The sequence below is a fragment of the Leopardus geoffroyi genome, chromosome D1 (assembly GCF_018350155.1).
Source record: "Leopardus geoffroyi isolate Oge1 chromosome D1, O.geoffroyi_Oge1_pat1.0, whole genome shotgun sequence".
In the NCBI taxonomy this organism is placed as follows: Eukaryota; Metazoa; Chordata; class Mammalia; order Carnivora; family Felidae; genus Leopardus; species Leopardus geoffroyi.
The window spans coordinates 90,380,273-90,401,667 of record NC_059329.1 but is presented as its reverse complement, the minus strand read 5'-3'; the positions used below and the strand labels follow the sequence as shown (position 1 = coordinate 90,401,667).

The window sequence follows — 21,395 nt, the reverse complement described above, 5'->3', positions numbered from 1 at the left end:
TTAGAACTGACACCAAAAGCATGTCTCTAAGAAGAAAAAGTGATATACCCTATAACCCAGCAACTGCACTACTAGGTATTTACCCAAAGGATACAAAAATACAGATCCAAAGGGGCACATGCACCCCAACGTTTGTAGCAGCAGTATCAACAATAGTCAAATTATGGAAAGGGCCCAAATGTCCATTGACTAAGGAACAAATAAAGATGTGGTGTGTGTGTGTGTGTGTGTGTGTGTGTGTGTGTGTGTATACAGGTGATGTATACAGGTGAACATAGGGGAAGGAGGGAAAAAAAGAGAGAAGCAAACCATAAGAGACTTTTAACTGTAGAGAACAAACTGAAGGTTGATGGAGGAAGGTGGGTGGGGGATGGGCTAAATGGGTAATGGGTATTAAGGAGGTCACTTGTGCTGAGCACTGGGTGTTATATATAAGTGATGAATCACTAAATTCTACACCTGAAACCAATTTTACAATATATGTTAAGTAGAATTTAACAGGGTGCCTGGGTGGCTCAGTCGGGTGAGTGTCCAACCTCGGCTCAGGTCATGATCTCACAGTTTGTGAGTTCAAGCGCCACATCGGGCTCTGTGCTGACAGCTCAGAGCCTGGAGCCTGCTTCTGATTCTGTGTCTCCCTATCTCTCTGCCCCTCCCCGGCTAACGCTGTCTCTCTCTGTCTCTAAATAAATAAATAAATAAATAAATAAATAAATAAATAAATAAAAATAAAAAAAAAAAAGAATTTAAATAAAAGCTTGAAATAAAAAAAGAAGAAAACGTGATAAGTTAAACCTCATCAAAATTCAAAACTTTGCTCTGGGAAAGATCCTGTTAAGAAGATAAAAAAGAATCACAGGCTGGGAGAAAACAGTTATAAATTACACATCCAACACAGGACTAGCACACGGAACATATAAAGAACTCTCAAAACCCAACCTTAAAGAAAAGTCCAATTAAAAAAAAAAAAACTAAAGACATGCACAGACATTTCACCAAAGAGGATATATAAATTGTAAATAATCTAATGAAAAGATGTTAATATCATTAGCCATTAAAGGAATGTAAATTAAAGCCACAATGAGATACCCCTACACACTCATCAGAATGGGTGAGACAAATCATCAGAAAAATTGTGAGAACACCAATTCTGTGTTGTGGATATAAGTGGGGTAACATTAGTCTGGCAGTGGTGACAGAGCTGGGTATCTTGACTGTCGTATCTTGACATGTGGCTACACATGTCAGACAGCTGAACTACACACACAAATTGTGCATATGTAACTGGTAAAACCGGGATATGTTCTATGGATTGTACCAATATCAATTTCCTGACTTTTATAATGTACACAGATACACAAGATGTTAACATTGCAAAAGGCTGCAACAAGAGTGCCCAAAATCTCCCTCCCTATACATTTTTTTGCAAACTCACATGAATCCGTTCCGTGATCTGTAATTATTTCAAAGTTAAAAGTTTAAAAGGGGAAAAGGGGAGCAAGAGAAGAAGGCTAAGGCAAGTAAGGTAAAAGAAAAGATTTAAGAAAATAAAATTATGCATGTTGATTGTTTTTCCCCTGCAGAAAGCTCTGGGGGAATGGGAATAACACTAATCTATAAAATTACATGTTTAAGCAGAAACTTTCCTGTTGAAAAATTTGCTTCCCTTTCCTGCTCATCCATCCAAGCTACTGTAATGAGGTTTCTTGAGGCTATCATTCATTAAGCCTTACTGTTTATCAGCAGATTGTACAAAATCAATTTTATGTCCCCAAAATATACTCTTCCTTCAAGCTGTTTAAGTCAATCCAGAAATGTCTGCATTGACTCACTGAGGCAGGTCAACTGAGTATTAGACTGTTTTCAATTACACAGTTATTAATTCCATTAAGCAAAGAAAAATGCACACAGTTAAGCATTCAAACTTCCTCCCCCCACTCGTTTCCTATAATTTTTTTAAAAAGCAGATTACCAGTGGATATGGAATCTGAAGGATATACCCATAAGACAAATTTCAGAAAATCCACTGTTTGGGAAATCAGAAAGACTACTTTTTCACTACCACTTTTGATTATTTGCTTTGTTGAAAAATTTCATTATGGGTAATCACAAGTAAATACCCTATCTTCACCCCCTAGTAAAACTCCAACAAGTACATTAACTCTAGGCTAGTCCATTTATCAAGAAAAATGTGCCACACATGTCCTTCAACCACTTTCAAAACTGATCTCCTATCTTCAGAAATGTGATCAACTACATCAGTGCGTTATGAATGGTGACGAGTCTTTCATCGAACATTTTTTCAAGGTGCCTGATTAAGCTGTGAATCCAGTAGAGGCAGTAGAGTTTCTGAGTCAACTTTATAGCTCTATAACCATGCAATAATATTTCAATCATAAGAGAATTTTTTTTAGCTCAGTTGTAATCCCACCTTCACAGGGGATGCAATGCCCCATTAATGCTTATGTTACCTGTATTGCATAATAATTGTAGCACAAAGGTATCCACTCTTAATTAAAGCTATCCCCTTCTCTCCAGCGTCCTGAGCCTGTAAGCCACTTGCACAGTACTGTTACAATACCAGAAATCCTGCTTGAAAGCAAAATCCACACAGCCAGTTAGAAGCAGGTGTAGACAAACCCAACTAAACCAACTCTGCTTGCAGAAATTCATTTCTAAGTGCTTCAAAATGCCAGATCTTGCAAATAAAATCGACCTTTTCATTTGACATTTCTTGAAAGAAATAAGATTTTAAAGATGCATTTCCCAACTATTTTTTATTCTAAATTCCTATGACTATGACTGTGGAATAATAAATGAGCTTTAACAGGGAGTACAGTACTTCCCCAGCTTCCAATTAATCTCAGCATTTTAATTGCAATTTTGCCTCAATGTACACAATGTAACACACATACACAAATGTGGTTTCTATATCCAAAGACAGTAACTAAGAAACACAAAATCCCTCCTTCTCTAAAAATAAAATTTTGAAGTGAATTTTTTTTTTTTTAGTACAACATTGTAAATCACCTCTGCAATTTTTCTCCATTTTATTTTACAGCAGAGTCCACCTTAAATCACAGAACAATGAAGAGGAAAACACCAGTCATTCCAGTCAGGTGGCCATATTTAATTAATTGTCCTAAATAAAAAGTGACAGGTCACTTGTCATGTCCTTCTTTTGACAATCCATCATACTAACTGTAGTTTGCTTCCTTCCATAGACTTCCTTTTCCTGCCTCTTTTCTCCTCTCTGCCAGTTTCCATTGTGGCTCCCATTACGGGATTCACTCAACAAGTCAAATATCTCCTTTTCCTAGGCTGTTTATATTATTTCCTTAAACATCAGCCACTTATTTAAAAAGTAAAAATTGTCTATTCCTATCCGAATGCTATGAAAAGTTGTCCTTGACTCAAACTTATTAATTCGTTGAGCAGCAATGTAATTTTTTCTCCATTTGCAAAATGGGGATGGAAATGCTTGAGAGGCACTCTGTACTTCTTGAAAACCAATCATGAGTTCACAGAAGAGTGCCCCTCCCCTGCCTCCCCTCAACCCACCATGGATACACACCCCTGCAGCTCTGCTACCCTTGTTCTGTTATTTAACTTTTCTGACCTTAAAGTAGTTTGAATGTGAAAATAAAGGCACTGGACTTGAAGATGTCCCCCATCTCTGGCATTCTATTTTTCTCCAATTATGCTTCCTAATTGTTCAATTACTATGTCAGTATATCCTCTTACTTTTATCTCCCCACTGTGAAAGAAAAATTATTTTATTCTGTAATTGTACTGACTCTCATTCTTAAATTATCCACTGTGTTTTGGATTAAGGTAGGAGAAATTAATATATTTCAGTAGTTTTGTTTTAAATTTTTTAAAAATGTTTATTTTTGAGACAGAGAGTGAGTGGGGAGGGGCAGAGAGAGAGGGAGACACAGAATCCGAAGCAGGCTTTATAGGCTCTGAGCTGTCAGCACAGAAACCAATGCAGGGCTCGAACCCACAAACCTGGAGATCATGACCTGAGCCAAAATCAGATGCTTAACCGACTGAGCCATGCAGGTGCCCCTCAGCAGAAGTTTGAATTTGATTGTGCCAAAGGGGTTTAAGAATGGGCTGAGTAACCTATAATTACAATTTCCTGGTGAACTTTTAAGACCTTCTAAGGGTAAGTGTAAGGAAGGATGTAAAGTTGCTTCGTCCTATTACTATGTATGTCTCTTAAAGACAAGATTTGTGTCTGTGATAATTTTTCTAATTCTCCACATGCCCCTATACATAGTGGATGCACAATAAATACAGTTTACTATTTCACATTTAGTTTCTATGCTGAGCACTTCAGTAGATTGGGATCTTGACTGAGATCACTGCAAATCTAATGCTCTCCTAATGGTGTGGCAAAGGCTAAAGGTTTTAAAATCCATTTCCAAATGTGTTGCTAATTCCAGCTGCTTCAGAAAACAACTAACCCATTCAGCAACAAACTGCCTGTTTTCTGATGTTAGTAACACAGAAAGGCTAAAATATTTGCCTAAACCTACCCGTGGTTTCTATATTGCATTTCTTATTTTGTATTTACTGTGGAGATACCCAATACATCAACTTTATGAGAGCTGTCATTGATGCTGGAATTTCAAGTACTATAATCATCATATAACACCATAAACAGATTAGGGAAATAATCCAATACTCTTTTGCAAACAAAGAAAAAAATCATCATGGAAGTAACTAGAAGAGATGATGATGCCTTTTTAAAGGATGGACCAACACTTCAAATGATGAAAATCAGCCAAACGACTGAGCTACTCATTAGTTTTTTAAAAAATCAACCCTGAACATATATATACTAAAATTTTGCAAAAACTCAGTCACTTGTACAAATATATGTATAGCATCAGCATCATCATCAGACAAGATTTACTAGTACACTCTTTTATATCAGACACTTTGTATCCATTAATTCTTACAACAAGGCAGGGATCATTCCTGTTTTAGAGATAAGGAAACTGAAGCTCAAAAGGAGAATTTAGCTAGTAAGTGGCAAAACTGAGACTCAAATCCAGATCTGTCTACTTCTGATCATGCATTCTATCATCTAAGCCACACGGAAACTGATTAAATAACCAACAATGGTGGTTAGTCAGAAAAATTATCTTACATTTCCTGAATGGAATTTTAGAAAGTTATTAAAAATCATAAAGGTGGAAATAAAATATACATTTCATAGTGTATATGAAATAATGTTATATTAAAAAGAGAAAATAAAATTTAAATGCATTCTTATTATAATCAGGTAAAATGTATATACATTTGGATAAACATTGTAATAGAGCACAAATAAAAAATTTTATGATTAGGCAATAAGCTAATGAGTGGTATATATTTCTCCTGATGGAACTGTCTTTAATGAGTTGCTTTAAAATTAAGTCAGCTATAGTAATCAAGACAGTGTGGTATTGGTGAAATAGACAAACAGATCAATCAAACAGAGCCGAGAGCACTGAAATAGACCCACATAAACACAATCAACTGATCTTTAACAAAGAAACAAAGGCAATAGAGTAGACATACACACAGTCTTTTCAACAAAGATTCTAGAACTGCATCTCCACATGTGAAAAATTAATCTAGCCACAGACCTTACACCCTTCACAAGAATTAACTCAAATGGATCACAGACCTAAACAAAAAAAATGCAAAACCATAAAGTTCATAGCTCATGGGTCTGGCAACCACTTTTTAGATATAATACCAAAGGTACAATCTGTGAAAGAAATAATTGATAATAACTTATTAAAGTTAAAAACTTCTGGGGCGCCTGGGTGGCGCAGTCGGTTAAGCCTCCGACTTCAGCCAGGTCACGATCTTGCGGTCCGTGAGTTTGAGCCCCGCATCAGGTTCTGGGCTGATGGCTCAGAGCCTGGAGCCTGTTTCCGATTCTGTGTCTCCCTCTCTCTCTGCCCCTCCCCCATTCATACTCTGTCTCTCTCTGTCCCAAAAATAAATAAACATTGAAAAAATTAAAAAAAAAAAAAAAAACTTCGGCTATGCTAAAGACACTGACAAGAGAATAGAGAGAAAAGCCACAGACTGGGAGAAGATATTTGCCAGAAACACATCTGACAAAGGACTGTTATCCAAAATATACAAAGAACTCTTAAAGTCAACAATAAGAAAACAAACAACCTGGCTTAAAAAAAAAGCTCAGAGATACCTGACAAAGACATACAGATGACAAAAACAAACAAACAAACAAAAAACCTGAAGAGATGCTCCACATCATATGTGATCTGGGAAATACAAACTAAAACAACAATGAAATCCTACTACACAGCTATTAGAATGACCAGAATCCAGAACACTGACAACACCAAATGCTGGTCAGGATATGCAGCTATAGGAACGCTCATTTGTTGCTACTGGGCACTGAGCACTTTAAAGATACTAACTGAGGGGCACCTGGGTGGCTCAATCGGCTAAGTATCCGACTTTGGCTCAGGTCACAATCTCGCAGTCTGCGAGTTTGAGCTCCCCATCAGGCTCTGTGCTGACAGCTCAGAGCCTGGGACCTGCTTCGAGTTCTATATCTCTCTACCCCTCCCCTGCTGGCGCTCTGTCTGTCTGTCTGTCTGTCTCTCTTTCAAAATAATAAACATTTTTTAAAAATTGTAATTAAAAAAAATAAAGACACTATCTTATTTAATCTTTTTGCAACAATCTTTTGGGGTGACTATTTCTATTATTCCCACTATAAACACAGACAATCAGAGGCTTAGAGATTAGGATGACTCCAGTGGAAAATGGCAGAGCTGGTAAAGAAAACCAGGTCAGTTTGACTCCAAAGCCCATTTGCTTAATCATTCTGCTGGGTAATACTACACAGCAGCTCCTGATATATGATATGAAGTTGGCAGTAGGCCTCCAATAATTAGAATGACTTCTGAGCTTTGCATTAAAGAAAATGAGACTGTTGAAGAGCAATTCAAGATCAAAATAACTGACATTGGTATCAGTGGTCTCTGCTTTAGGAAATAATTTATCATTTGATTCTTAATAGTGTTATTTAAATCATAGCAATTATATTCATTTTCTTCTGTATTTTTCTAAAATGTTTTTAATAAAAATATAAGTCAGGTTTCAGCCAGGTTTTGTTTTGTTTTGGTCTTTACAAATAGCTGACTGTGTTTCCATTGTTTGCCAGTAAGGAAATAGTTAAATCTTGAGCATGTACCCCAGTGGATATCTCCCTCGACCATCTAAAGAAAAGAAAAAAAAAAAAGGTCACAGTCAGTTACTCCCGTTAGATCAGCGTTCACTGGAACATCTGCAGGCACATATACACATTCTCTTTACTGTGAGCCTTCCTCCTGCCACGGTCAGAGTGGGCAGTCAGTGAATCTTCCCCAAGTGCTGACATTTAATACCTGGTTTAGCGGCAAAGATTCAGACAGGGGTGAGCAGCCTCTCTGGCCTTCAGGTAGGTCCGATACCTTCATTTCTATCAAAGCTAAAAGATGGGCACCTACGTTTGTCAACTTGAAGGGAAAGACGATGCCCCGCTTTAGCAGCGGGTGAGTTACAGATGCATTGGGTGTCCAGATGGGGAAGGGATGCTGTAAAATTTGGAAACTATGGGGCTTTCTGCTGTCACGCTGCTGCAAGGATTCAATTCCTGTGGCATCAGAGCCCATGTGTTCATCTTAGTACATAAATGCTTCTCTGGCATAAGTGTCAGGAAAAAAAAAAAAAAAAAGACCTAATCCTGACTTCAGTGCCAGCAAAAAAAGCAAATAACGTATATCTCAGACCCAATTAGCTGTGCAAGATAGTGTTAATTCATGCCCAAAATGACTGTGGTTACATGAGGTTACCTACTTTTTCGGAGCAATCAAGAAAACACGGGCAACACTGATCAGTAAGATTTAATGCCTCCGAGTACAGTACCTTTCTTTGGAAGGAAAAAAAAGAGTCAGTTCAGACACAGGAAACTACAAACCCAGACCTCACACCATTAGTCCTCTTTTGATTTTCAACTGTGCCCTAGCTTCACAGTGAATAAATGAAAACCTCCCTGCTGAGGAATGTTAGCATGGGGTTGGGAAAATTGTATAAATTTATTGGTCCTCTATTTCTGTCTTTTAAAAAGAATCTTTAATGCGTGGACTTTGAAACTTCCTTCAGTTGAAGAACAGTATCTTTTTTTTCCAAATCTTCCTTTTTTATCTAGACTATTTAAAGAAAGTAGATTATTTTAGTTCTAGTATTACCTTTTAAAAACTCTTAAAAACCAAGATGTGACTAATATAGTCATGTTAAAACTATGGAAAATATACAATAGTCCACTCCAGTGAGGGCATATTTAAGTGAATAAAGCAAATTTCAAAAACTAAAAAAATATGGCAAATTAATGTGAAAACACTTTCAGTGTTCCTGTTTATTCTTTAAATAAATGTGCCATCTGGTCATGGTTTTAAATGGGTAATCTAAACATTAAATACACAGATACTTGAACTGCATTACAAGAGGAGGAAATTCACCTTAACAGTAATAAACCTCGCCTGTTTTTTAGGGCCCTGAAATTATGAGGTGCATCAAGAGCAGGGCATCAAAAGGAGAACAGGTCAGAAACCTTTAGGAAACCAAACTAAGCTGTAAAAAAATGGGTAGTATTCCTTATGTCTTGCCTAAGAAAATGTATCTGTTTCATCTGTAGTAGTCATGTTTTCACTTATGAGAAGCCAAATTCCCTAAGACAACCTTAAAATGAAGCCAAAAGGCCACAATGAGACCTTATTTTTAAAAAAGCCTGCTGTTGGGGCACCTGGGTGGCTCAGTTGGTTGAGCGGTTGAGCATCTGACTTCAGCTCAGGTCATGATCTCGGGGTTCGTGGGTCCGAGCCCCGCATTGGGCTCTGTGCTGACAGCTCGGAGCCTGGAGCCTGCTTCCGATTCTGTGTCTCCCTCTCTCTCTGCCCCTAACCCACTCGCATTCTGTCTCTGTCTCTCTCAAAAATAAATAAACATTAATTTTTTTTTTTAAGTCTGCTGTTTAAAAGCTAGTGTTCTTGGTACATGTTCACCCCTTGGGATATGGACTCCATGACCCCCGTAGAGCTTGCTTTTTATTCCAAGAACAGTCTTCAGAGATACTTAAAACAAACTGGCTTTGGCTTCAGTGCTCCCCCTACCCAGAAGCGGACAACTGTCTGACAAGCAAGTATCACGCTGAGTCACTTACAGTTTTCATTTACTGAATTGAGGGAACGATACTTCCTTTTAATCCCTATGGAGAGCATGTTCTTGGTTGCACCGGGCCTTCTCTCATGCATACTTGGATGGGCCATGAATAAAAAAGACACCCATGTGATTTCATAAGCAGGGCAAGTTGCTGAACCTACAAACCATCATGAAGAAGAGGCGGGCTTGCTTTCATGACTTTAACAATAACCCTTCTCATTCACCATGTCCTCACTTGGTTTCATAACCCACAAGATGTGATTCTTAAAAAAATCACACCTTGAGGAATCTCCCAAGTAAACTAAAACTAAACAGAAGAGCACATTTAGTGGTTAATTACATCTGATCTACAGAAGTGCTTCAAGACAAAAAGCCTTACCAAAATCTCACTACACTGAACACATAGATTCTAAATGGGCCAAGGAATCTTTGCAGGCAAAATAAAAACTATAGTATCGGCCAACATTTATCAAATGCTTATTACGTGCCAGGCACTGTGCTATGTGATTTACACGTGTTATCCCATTTATCCTTCAAAACAACCCAATGAATACATACTAATACTATCCCCATTTTACAGAAAAGAAAGAACAGAGAAAAAATAACTTGACCAAGATTTGGACTCAGGCTGCAAAGTATGCATTTTTTTAAAATGTTTTAACATTTATTTATGTTTGAGAGATAGAGAGAGACAGGGCATGAGCAAGGGAGGGGCAGAGAGAGGGAGACACAGAATCCAAAGCAGGCTCCAGGCTCCAAGCTGTCAGCACAGAGCCCAATGCAGGGCTCGAACCCACAAACCGTGAGATCATGACCTGAGCAGAAGTCGGACACTTAGCCAACTGAGTCACCCAGGCACCCCCAAAGTCTGCATTTTTAAGGAGAGAAAGGGTTACATTTTAAGGAGAGAAAGGTTAGAGAAAGGGTAACAGAAGAATGACTGAATGATTTCCTGTTATTTAAATTGAACTCACCACCCGCACCTCCATTGTGTATGCTTATCCAATTCTTATTAGTCTAAAAAATTCATCAATCTATACCCACTGACCAGATCCCAGATCCTAAACTCCTTTTAACCATCTCCAACATTAAGTATCATCTGCCATGACTTGTGGGTAATTGTGTACTAACAACCCTACTTTTGATAAGTTCAAGCATAATTATAACTAACACAGTGTGCAAAGCCCTATTGTAAATAATTTACATGCAGTAATTTACTAATGATAATTTACATCAACCAAGGAGGTAGGTAAATTATCTCATTTCACAGATGAGGAAACTGAGACAGAGCGATGTTAAATTACTTGCCCAAGTTCATATAGTTAATAGGTGACAGACAAAGGATTTGATTATAGCCAACGGCCTTCAGAGTCCATACTCTACTGAGAGCCATATTCAGAGACACTGTTTCATCCTGTTTTTGAAGCATAGTAATAATTTACTCTGAACAGTCGGGAATCTGTGCCCTTTTGATTCCTTTAACCTTTGGTGCCTAGGACCTCACTCTGCAAACAGAGTATATTTCTCATTAAGGCTCCTGGCATCTCCCTAAGGTAAGTGATAATAATAAAATAAAAATGTTTAAAATTTTAAAAAAATATTATGACTAATATTAAATCCTGAATAATTCTGGCACCTCTTTGCTTAGTACCTGGACAGCGTTTCTAAAGACTTATGTCAAGTGTCTTGTGCAGGAAAGAGCGATCTGAAATAACGGCCACTAACTGTATTTTCCTAGAGGTAAGAGGAAGAGAGAACGGAGGCAGGGGGGTATTTAGGAACCTTCTTTGCTTCCCTGAAAGAACCCTAAATGCAGGAGCAAGAGCGATTGAGGAAAAACCAGGGGCTTTTGACAAGACACTCGCTGAAATCTAATTAGTGTTTCCACTACGAAATCATTATCAGGTAATTTCTCCCCCGCGCTCCAGGTATTCAAAGCCTGGTCTTTGGCTTCCGTAAAACAGTCACAGCTTCTGTGACCTCAGGTCCCCCACACCCCCACCCCGACCCAGCAACCTAAGGACGTTCAGGGGTGTAACTGACTCAGAGTTCTCGAAAGCATCCAGGCAGGAGTCCGCTAGGACGCCTCATCCGGGGCTTCCTTCTAGGCTGCGGTTTCCAGGCAACCCCACTACGGCCAGAAACAACTGTGCTTCCTACGGGGTCACTTGTTTAAGAGTCCCCGGAGAGGCACCGGGAACACTCGGCAGCAGTCGGCCTGACGCCCCTCCTGGTGCTGCAGCCTTCCCGTAACCCGGATGTTGGGTCTGCGTCAGCCGCGCTCACCTCACGTTCCCTAGTTTTCCGCCTTGGCTCCCTTCTAGTCACTCCGCACTTTGAGCGTCTTTATTCAGAGGGGCATCCCAGGAGTCGCTTCTCCTGGAGCAACAGAAACGGTCTCCAACCACGCATCCCATAGAGAACGGATTCCTGGGAAATGTAGTTCTTTCGGCCGACAAGCGGTGAATCTGTGAAGAGGGTGGGGGGATAGGACTACAATTCCCAGAAATCTAAGGGAGGATGGTCCATGTCGAAAACATGTCCCAACTGCTTGGATCCTATTAGGAAGGAAGGTTCTGTGGCTCTTTACTTACCTAGCTGCCTGGATTTTGCTAATTCAGTCCCTCTACAAGCTTGTGGAAGAACTTTTTTTAAATAAGCGTTTTACATGTAAGGTGATGCAAACATCATATAATGATTTATATGAAGAGATACAGTAATTTTGTGTGTGTAATTCTTTCAGATAAAAGATCCATCCACTATCAGAAAATATGTCACTACAGATGATAACAGTCAGTAATAATACAGCCTTAATACAACCAGGCTTCTCACTGATGAATTTTGATGGGCAAGTTTTCTTCTTTGGCCAAAAAGGATGGCCCAAGAGATCCTGCCCCACTGGAGTTTTCCACTTTGATGTAAAGCATAACCATCTCAAACTGAAGCCTGCAGTTTTCTCTAAGGATTCCTGCTACCTTCCTCCTCTTCGTTACCCAGCCACTTGCATCTTCAGAGGCAGCTTAGAGTCTGAAAAGCATCAATATATCATCCATGGAGGGAAAACACCAAATAATGAGCTTTCAGATAAGATTTATGTCATGTCTGTTGTTGGCAAGAACAACAAAAAAGTTACTTTTTGCTGCACGGAGAAAGACTTGGTAGGAGATGTTCCTGAAGCCAGATATGGTCATTCCATTGATGTGGTGTATAGTCGAGGGAGGAGTATGGGTGTTCTCTTTGGAGGACGGTCATACATGCCTTCTGCCCAAAGAATCACAGAAAAATGGAATAGTGTAGCTGACTGTCTGCCCCATGTTTTCCTGGTAGATTTTGAATTTGGGTGCTCTACGTCATACATTCTGCCAGAACTTCAGGATGGGTTATCTTTTCATGTCTCCATTGCCAGAAATGATACCATTTATATTTTAGGAGGACACTCACTTGCCAATAACATCCGCCCGGCCAACCTATACAGCATAAAGGTTGATCTCCCACTGGGTAGCCCAGCTGTGAATTGTACAGTATTGCCAGGAGGAATCTCTGTCTCCAGTGCGATCCTGACTCAAACAAACAGTGATGAATTTGTTATTGTTGGTGGCTATCAGCTTGAAAATCAAAAGAGAATGGTCTGCAACATTGTCTCTTTTGTGGACAACAAGATAGAAATTCGTGAGATGGAGACCCCAGATTGGACCCCAGATATTAAGCACAGCAAGATCTGGTTTGGGAGCAACATGGGAAATGGAAATGTTTTCCTTGGCATACCAGGAGACAACAAACAGGCTTCTTCAGAGGCATTCTATTTTTATATGTTGAAATGTGCTGAAGATGATGTGAATGAAGATCAGAAAACACTCACAAATAGTCAGACGTCAACAGAAGACCCAGGGGACTCCACTCCCTTTGAAGACTCAGAAGAATTTTGTTTCAGTGCAGAAGCAAATAGTTTTGATGGCGATGATGAATTTGACACCTATAACGAAGACGATGAAGAAGATGAGTCTGAGACAGGCTACTGGATTACATGCTGCGCTACTTGTGATGTGGATATCAACACTTGGGTACCATTTTATTCAACTGAGCTCAACAAACCTGCCATGATCTACTGCTCTCATGGAGATGGGCACTGGGTCCATGCCCAATGCATGGATCTGGCAGAACGCACACTCATCCATCTATCGGAAGGAAGCAACAAGTATTACTGCAATGAGCATGTGAAGATAGCAAGAGCACTACAAACCCCCAAAAGAGTCCTACCATTAAAAAAGCCTCCACTGAAATCCCTCCACAAAAAAGGTTCTGGGAAAATTTTTACTCCTGCCAAGAAATCTTTTCTTAGAAGGCTGTTTGATTAGTTTCACAAATGTCTTCCAAATTCAAGTGCATCAAATTTTTAAACCTGTTTTAAAGAATCATAACAATGATGAAAATTATATTTATATTTTTGTTTATTGAAAATGTCCGTGTTTTCTTTTAGTCTTATGAATCAAGTGCCAGGGGAAAGTGCTCATAATACAATGCTAAATGCTTGAAAAAATTTTAGTCAAAGGTATCTTAAATGAGAATTTCTGACCTGAATTTTTTCATTCAAGCAATCTTCAATACAGAGGCGGTAGTAATAATCAAGATATGTTTATATCCTTCATATAATTTTTCATAAACAAATAAGCTATAGAGTAGTTAAGACATAATTAAGCCAGTAAAGAAACTAACACCCAAAGGAATTAAATGAATTATTTTGCACAATATAACAATTTGGTGGTTCGCCAAAAATTAAAACCAAGATCACCTGTATCCCATGCTAGTACTCTTTATATGTCTCTAACTCTAAACTGGTCTCTTGATTATGTCTATGAACAGAAAAGTTCCATAAAGCTTATTTAAGCTGTGACATAGTCTCCATTGACATGAAGGAGGAGAAAAGGACTCTACATCAAGTTTGTTATATTTTATCAAGTTACCTGCATGACTTTATTCAGAGGATTCCCCCTCTCTGCCCTGTCTGGTGCACAGATGATGGACCAAGGCCAATTGCTTGAACCAATTCTTTGAGAGATTTAATGAAAACTGAAGTCCACTGCTACTTAGCAGTCTGGGAAAGGGAATAAGTCAGAGCACGCTAAGAAAAGACCACCAGTTAAAATCTCATAAAGAACAATAGTATTATTTCCCCCAAATACAAGAAGTTGAAGAATGTTCTAAAGTTAATAGGTATAAGATTTTAAGTGGGGAAAAATAAATTTGTGTGTGTATGTTTCTAGTTGACATGTGGGGTTGGATGCCAATGAAAATTGCAAAATCAATGAACTTGCTATGGTTCAATTAGATACTTTCTAGAAAGAGAGTTAAAAAAGACTGTTCACTTTGAGGCTTTAAGACATCAACTGATAATTAGATGACCTTAGAAATAAATGTCTTTCCTTTTGGAGTATTTCTCTAGAAAAAGCATCTTACTTTATCCTAGGAGCTTAAGCCACAGCTTCCTATTCATCAGTATTCATTGAAAGTCCACAGTGTGTGAAGTTCTATTGCCAGATTTAGGGGGCACATGACCATACAGGAGATAAAGCCCTGGAATACAAGTTCGTCTGCTACCAGTTCCATGTCTTAGCTACTAAAACTAACTTGGGTGAATTAAATCCTGTTATTTGTTTCAGTAATGTTGCTTAATGAATACTCCTTTTGAACCATTTGCTATACCTTTGCTTTGATTTTTTGTTGTTTTTGTCATCTATGTAAAACCAATAAAGCATTAAAATGTCTTTTGTTTATATCGATTTCTCATTATTAATATGCATAGTTACCCAATTAAGGACAAAATTATACTATTCAATTTTCTCAGGATCACTCTACTTTGATTTCTTTTTTCTGTTGTTCATAGGAAGTGTCATAAGTTAGAACTGAAATATCCTTTACAGAGTTCAAAAGGGTTATTTCTTCAAGAGGTAGATACATTCCCTTAACTCATCTATAGTGACTGAGTAGCTGAAGAATTATTACCATATTTATTTTGTAGTCAATGATAATCTAAATGATTTAATTCTGAACTCCCTGGGTTCTATAGTTAAACTCAGATGCCAACAGCATAGCTACTTTTAGAGTGTGTGTGTGTGTGTGTGTGTGTGTGTGTGTGTGTGTGTGTGTGTTTTGAGTATGTGTCACGAAAGCAAGTACTTTGGTTTTACTACCACATTTTTTAGTAGAATTAGGTCTTTTTAAGTCCTAAGTGAATTCAGCAGCTGACATTAAAGATGATGAAGTTTCTGTTCTGATAAGCACATGCAAACATTCAAATGGACCACATTAGAAGAGGATTCACTTATTCCAATGATATACTGCCTTTGCTTAAAACATTTATAGAACTCACACTTCAGTCACCTTCGGGTCCTATGGTTCATTCCTTTGAAGACACTTAACGACTGTCCCTCTTCCACCATTAGAGATGGAGTAGGAAGAAACATCTCTGGAAACAGACAAATGTCATCCAAAGCCCTAGTAGGGTATAACTCTCAGTATTACCACTTTAGGTTAAAAAGAAAAAGAAAAAAGAAAGTCTGAGTACAAATGGTCTTTCTGATATGGCTCATAAATATGTCCTAAAGATAAGTCTGGAAACTGCTTACATAGAATAATATCAATAAATAAGTATTTGGCTTTCCAAGGTGACCATTCTAAGGGGCTGAATGTCTTAGAAAGAGAGGAAGCATAAGGAAAAGGAATAGTTAGTCTGAAGTCCCTGGGGTGAGATGAAGCTTATCACGTTTGAGGAACTGAGAGGTCAGTCTGGTTAAAACATAGTAAACAAAGGGAGTATGGAATGGCGTGACCCTAAAGCAGGGGCCAGCTCCCTGAGGTTTTCATCGGTAAAATAAAGTCACATACAACTGCATTCATACCGTTTGCCTTGTCCCCTCCTGCTCCCGTTTCACTACTCTTTGCATTTTGTATTCAATCTCCAAAAATGCTAAACTGAGCTTTTGAGCAACCCATCCCTTCTGCTGGGCATGCCTTTCCTCTGGTGCTTTATAACTCCTGCTAATATCCTAGGCTATGTGGCCCATTCCTATCCACTCTACATCTCAGTTCAGATACCTTCTCCCTCAGGAAGGCTGCTCTGAACCCCATTACCTCCTTCATGGCCATAGCACTTACAAATCTCTGCTTATATACTCAGCAGTACAAGAGACAAAACCATCTGTATTTTTCTATAACTCACATTGTATTATGCATCCCCTTTACTGTGTATTGGAAATTTAATTTCAATAAATTTAGGGTCTGCCCTCTTTACCCAGCTTTTTATCAGGATCCAGGGAGAAACATAATACTGGGTTTCCAGAAGTGGGAATGAGTAGGGTTGAAGCATTTGGTCCTTAAGGGTCGTCATCCCTTCTCACTGGCTTCTGCTACAATACCCACACCCCCACAGGGCCAAGGTTATCAGCTTCATGATGACTCCTGAGTTGTATCTCAGCCTTAACCACCAGACATCATTAGATCTAGCTTTCTCTCAGCTGCTTCCTGGGTCCCTACTGGGCTCATATGATGGAGGAGATCATTCTGCCCTTCCTCTCTCAGCATGGTCACCGTTCTCTCTGTGAGACCACCTAGGACTTGTCTATTTCTGTACCACTCTTGGGCATTTCTTGGTAAACTTAGCTTGAATAGGCAGCCATTCTAACCCACAGTCACAAGAATTCCAAATGATTTATACGCCACCAAATTCTACTCTACCATAGAACATTGCCTTTTGACTTGGAATTTGCCATAAATGATATTACATTTTCCCAAACCTAGTTCTGTCAAGAAACATCTAATACAGCACGTTTATTACTAAGAGAACCAATACCTCATTCTGTCTCTAGATATCAATCCAGTAAATGTATATTCATTTAAATTATTATTTTTAGAATAGGAAAGAAAAGTTATCAATAACACCCCTTTAAAAAGGCTGGCGGATATGGGGCTCCTTGGTGGCTCAGTTGGTTGAATGTCTGACTTGGGCTCAAGTCATGATCTCACAGTTCATGAGTTCGAGCCCTAGATGAGGCTTGCTGCTGTCAGTGCAGAGGTGGCTTTGGATCCTCTGTCCCTCTCTCTCTGCCCCTCCCCCACACATGCTCTCTTACTCAAAAATAAATAAACATGGGGAAAAAAAGGCTTGTGAGTATGTATAGCTTAAGGATAAAGATCCCTTGAATCTCTGGCTTAATTCCTCTATTAATAGGCTATTTCAGGGGACCCATCAGTAAGCATATATTGAAAATCCAAGATCCTTGGCAGTCCCTGGGTGACTCGGTTAGTTGAATGTCTGACTTTTGATTTTGGCTCAGGTCATGGTCCCAGGGTTGTGGGATCAAGCCATGCATCAGGCTCCATGCTCAGTGTGGAACCAGCTTGGGATTTTCTCTTTCTCTCTCTCTCTCTCGCTCTCTATCTCTCTCTCTCTCTCTTTCTTCCCCTCTCCCCACTCAAATGCACTTTCTCTCTCAAATTAAAAAACAAAAAAGAAAATAAAATCCAAGATCCACAATAGATATTATGGGACCTGAAAAAGAACAAAAGAAGAGCCCCGTCTTTAGGGAACTTATTGTCCTACTGTAGAACGGGGCAAGGGGCAGGACAGGAGAGTTACAGAAAGTGAAATCGTACACTGGAAGCAGTTGGTAACAAATTTGAAATTGTATAGTGCAAGCTATCCTTGCAATAACAGTTTTCTTTTTTTTAACCTGGAATATAGTGGTAAAATTTAAAAATTGGACTAAAATATCTCTAGGTCTCCTTTATTATATTGACCTTAGCTGAAGAGATGTTGTGTTCAAGACAACTCTAAAATGTGGAAAAGACTGCTCGAAGTGCCATCCAAAATGTATGGTGATAACCAAAAGAGGAGGGGTGTGGGTGTACATATTAAAGATGACCAAATCATCAATTTGTAACCATTAAAAACTATGAATGTGGTGTCATAGGAAGATATTTGGTCTTTGTCCCTGGTTCTGGCATAGAGCTCCTAAAACTCCTGGCATTTCTTGAGTGATAAGGGTGCTAGGAGAGTCTTTTGTTCTATTGAGACAGCCCTGGATGACTTCAGCATGGGGGCTGGTCACCCGAGAGAGCAAGCCTTGATTAGAAGCTTCAAACTTTGGGGGCATCGGGGTGGCTCAGTCGGTTAAGTGTCTGACTTCGACTCAGGTCATGATCTCACGGTTCATGGGTTCAAGCCCCACATAGTGCTCTGTACTGACAGCGTGGAGCCTGCTTAGGATTCTCTCTCTCCCTCTCGCTCTGCCCTTCCCCTCCTCGTGCTCTCTCTCTCTCTCTCTCTCTCTCTGTCTCTGTCTCAAATAAATAAATAAACTTAAATGCACATACTTGGCCTACAAGTAACTCAGTGTGTATTTTGTGAAGGCAGAGATACATCGTCACCACGAAGAGAGGAAAAACAATCATAGAGAAGCCAAGGAGAAAAGGAACTTTCCACAAGAAAGAAGGAAAACTGTCATGGAAAGAAATGCTAAATTCATGAGAAGATGTTGCTGCTGCAGAACCTCCTTCACATCCTCCTGCCTAGGGTTATACACGGTTGTGTGAGGTAGTGAGACATATGAATCAGCAGGTCATGTATAATTGACATAAAAAAATGTTTGAAATCGCTACTCCGTCATTGAAATATTTATGCGTGACCCTTCTTAATCTTGGACGAATCCCCTCCCATGTATACCTTCTGAAAACATTTCAGTCATGCCCCACTCCTGGCGTGGCTTGGATGGCATCCATTGCCCGCCTAAAACTCTTCAAAGGTTTCCATTTGCACCGGGGTAGTAGTCAAGTCTTTACCCAGCCCGCCATGTCCTGCGTAATAAGGCTTCTGCCTGATTCTCCAAATACACACAACCCCTTCCTCGCATTCACTCTATCTGCTCCTGTCAGAGGGACTTTTCTTCTGTTTCTAGATTCCACCAGCTGCTCTCCACCTCAGAATCTTCCCACGGGTGAAGTCTGCTCTTGGTCTAACCCCCCACACTTGCCCCCACATCACCCATTCTACCCATCTCTCCTTAAAGGTTCCTTCTTCCTAGATGCTTTTTCTGACCCCCCAATTTAAATTCCATTGTCTTACTATACTCAAACTGAACTTAGTGCTTTTTCTTCATAACATCTAGTGTTATGTGTGTGCAGTGATGCATTTATTAGGCTTACTGTTGTCTTCATGTCTGCTTCCACCTAGCTTTTTGTGAGCAAAAACTGCACTGTTCATCACTGTATCTCCAGTGCCAGGCACACACTGCGTGTGCATAGAAGGTATCCTATACATATTTCTTTAAAATATAGGCTGAAGTAGTTAGAAAGGGTATCAGGAACAATACAGAACTTAGCCGGGCCTTAAGGGGTAAGGAGATGCTTCATTCTCAAAGGCAGGAGTAATATTCAAATACTTGGTCAGAAGGTACAAATTTTTAGTTTTGTGATGAGTAAGTCCTGAAGATCTAGTGAACAGCATGGTGACGACAGTTAATGATACCGTATTGTACACTTGAAATTTCCGAGAGTAGATCTTAACCACCCTCACCACGCCAAAATGAAAGGTAACAATGTGAAATGATAGATGCATTAATTAGTTTGATTATGGTAAACATTTTGCAATGTGTATTAAACTATTATGTTGTACGCTTGATATACAATTTTGTTTGTCAATTATATTTCAACAAAACTGGAAAAACAAAGCAAAGCAAGGATAGCAGAGTTTTAAAAAATCAATCGAAGAAAATGGCGCTGAGGCAGTTCTTAAGGCCCCCTGATGTGCTAGTATTAACCCGTTACTTGCTGGATCTGGGTTCCTTGAGGATGAGACAGGGCTGCCAGAGTTGGAAGAGTACGGGGGCCTTGGGGACACAGGCTGTTTGCCTACAAGTACAAACATATTTCAATATTTTAAAAACTGGTACAGGGCACCTGGATGAATCAGTTGGCTAATGGTCCAACTCTTGATTTCAGCTCAGGTCATGATCACATGGTTCTTGAGGCTGAGCCCTGCCCTGGGCTCTATGCTGACAGTGCACAGCCTGCTTGGGATGCTTTCTCTCTCTCTCTCTCTGCCCCTCCCCCACTCATTCTCCCTTTCTCTCTAAAATAAATAAATACCCTTAAAAATCTTTTTTTTAAAAAGCTGGTACGGTTGCACAGAAGCAGACAGGCTGAATCTCTGTTCTAAGCAGAAGGGAGCTCAGAGGTCTCGAGCAAAGATGTGCTGAGATGCTTGAAAATCCATGGATGATGAAGAGATGACTGAGTAGTGTACAGGTAAGCTGGACAGAGCTGGAGGGGAAATTGTGGAGCTGCAGGCCTGCCCTTTTCTGGCTGAGCTAAGCTTCAGTGACCTCATGTGCAACATGGAGGTAACATTACCCGCTCTGAGAGAATCCAATGAGAAAACCATGTGCCATTGCTTACCACACCCTGTTTGCTAAGTGGCAGACGTTGTTGATGTTTGTATCATCATCATCATCATCATCATCATCATCATCACCATCAATATCACCATTAGAAAAAACACTGGGCAAAAGAATTCGGGATCTAGCTCATTCCTGCCATTACCTGTGTGGCTCTGGACAATTCGACCACTCTGACCAAAGTTTTCAGGGCATGAAAATGTGAATTTTCTGAGAAACAGGCCCATATTTTATTTGATTCTCAAAAAGAGTCAAAAACCACTGATTTTCAAATTCTATATTTTCAAAAGGCTTACTATTCACTTCAAATATCTAGAAACAAATGGTCTCAGCCTATATTAGGATAAATCATACTCGTTATCACTACTCTGTTGCCCTTTATTCTAAAGTTCACCAAATTTATTTTGTATTTTCCTCAAGAAAAAATGTGTTACTTCATTGTTTCAAATGTCGCCCTCAATATTATTATTTGAATATAAATCACAATACACTGTTTTCAAAGTTTAAACTTTATTTCAAATACTTAAACACAAAATTGTTCGCAAAAACAATATTCATATTAATAAGGAGTAAAAATATTAAAATCCAAAAGTAAGTATTGCAATACATAGTTTGTTTAATTTGAAAACATTTGATAGGGAAACACAGGTGAGCTGCATCAGATAAAATTCCATTGCATCCTGGCACCTGAACTTTCCCCAAAACACA

The 21,395-nt window shown here is 39.3% G+C and overlaps 2 protein-coding genes across 6 annotated transcripts in view; one reads left to right on the top strand and one right to left on the bottom strand.

Annotated features, from left to right (window-relative positions):
• Window positions 1-11,686, bottom strand: part of LOC123601607 (intraflagellar transport associated protein) — a 66,041-nt gene extending 54,355 nt beyond the window's left edge. For 2 of the 5 annotated variants that reach the window (XM_045485007.1, XM_045485009.1), the window contains exon 1: window positions 11,527-11,686. The gene's annotated coding sequence lies outside the window, so the exon portion shown is untranslated. Of the gene's footprint in view, window positions 1-11,283; window positions 11,452-11,526 lie in introns of those variants that run through there. The other 3 variants (XM_045485008.1, XM_045485003.1, XM_045485005.1) reach the window with 3 other exon arrangements.
• Window positions 7,295-15,002, top strand: RAG2 (recombination activating 2). The gene is made up of 2 exons (XM_045485002.1): window positions 7,295-7,480; window positions 11,984-15,002. Exon 2 carries the CDS (start codon window positions 12,012-12,014, stop codon window positions 13,593-13,595), a length of 1,584 nt encoding a protein of 527 aa, XP_045340958.1. The 5' UTR covers window positions 7,295-7,480; window positions 11,984-12,011; the 3' UTR covers window positions 13,596-15,002.
• The last annotated feature ends 6,393 nt before the right edge of the window (window positions 15,003-21,395 follow it).

Coding starts and splice junctions, on each gene's coding strand:
- RAG2 (XM_045485002.1), top strand. CDS start 12,012: ATGTCACTACAGATGATAACAGTCAGTAATAATACAGCCTTAATACAA.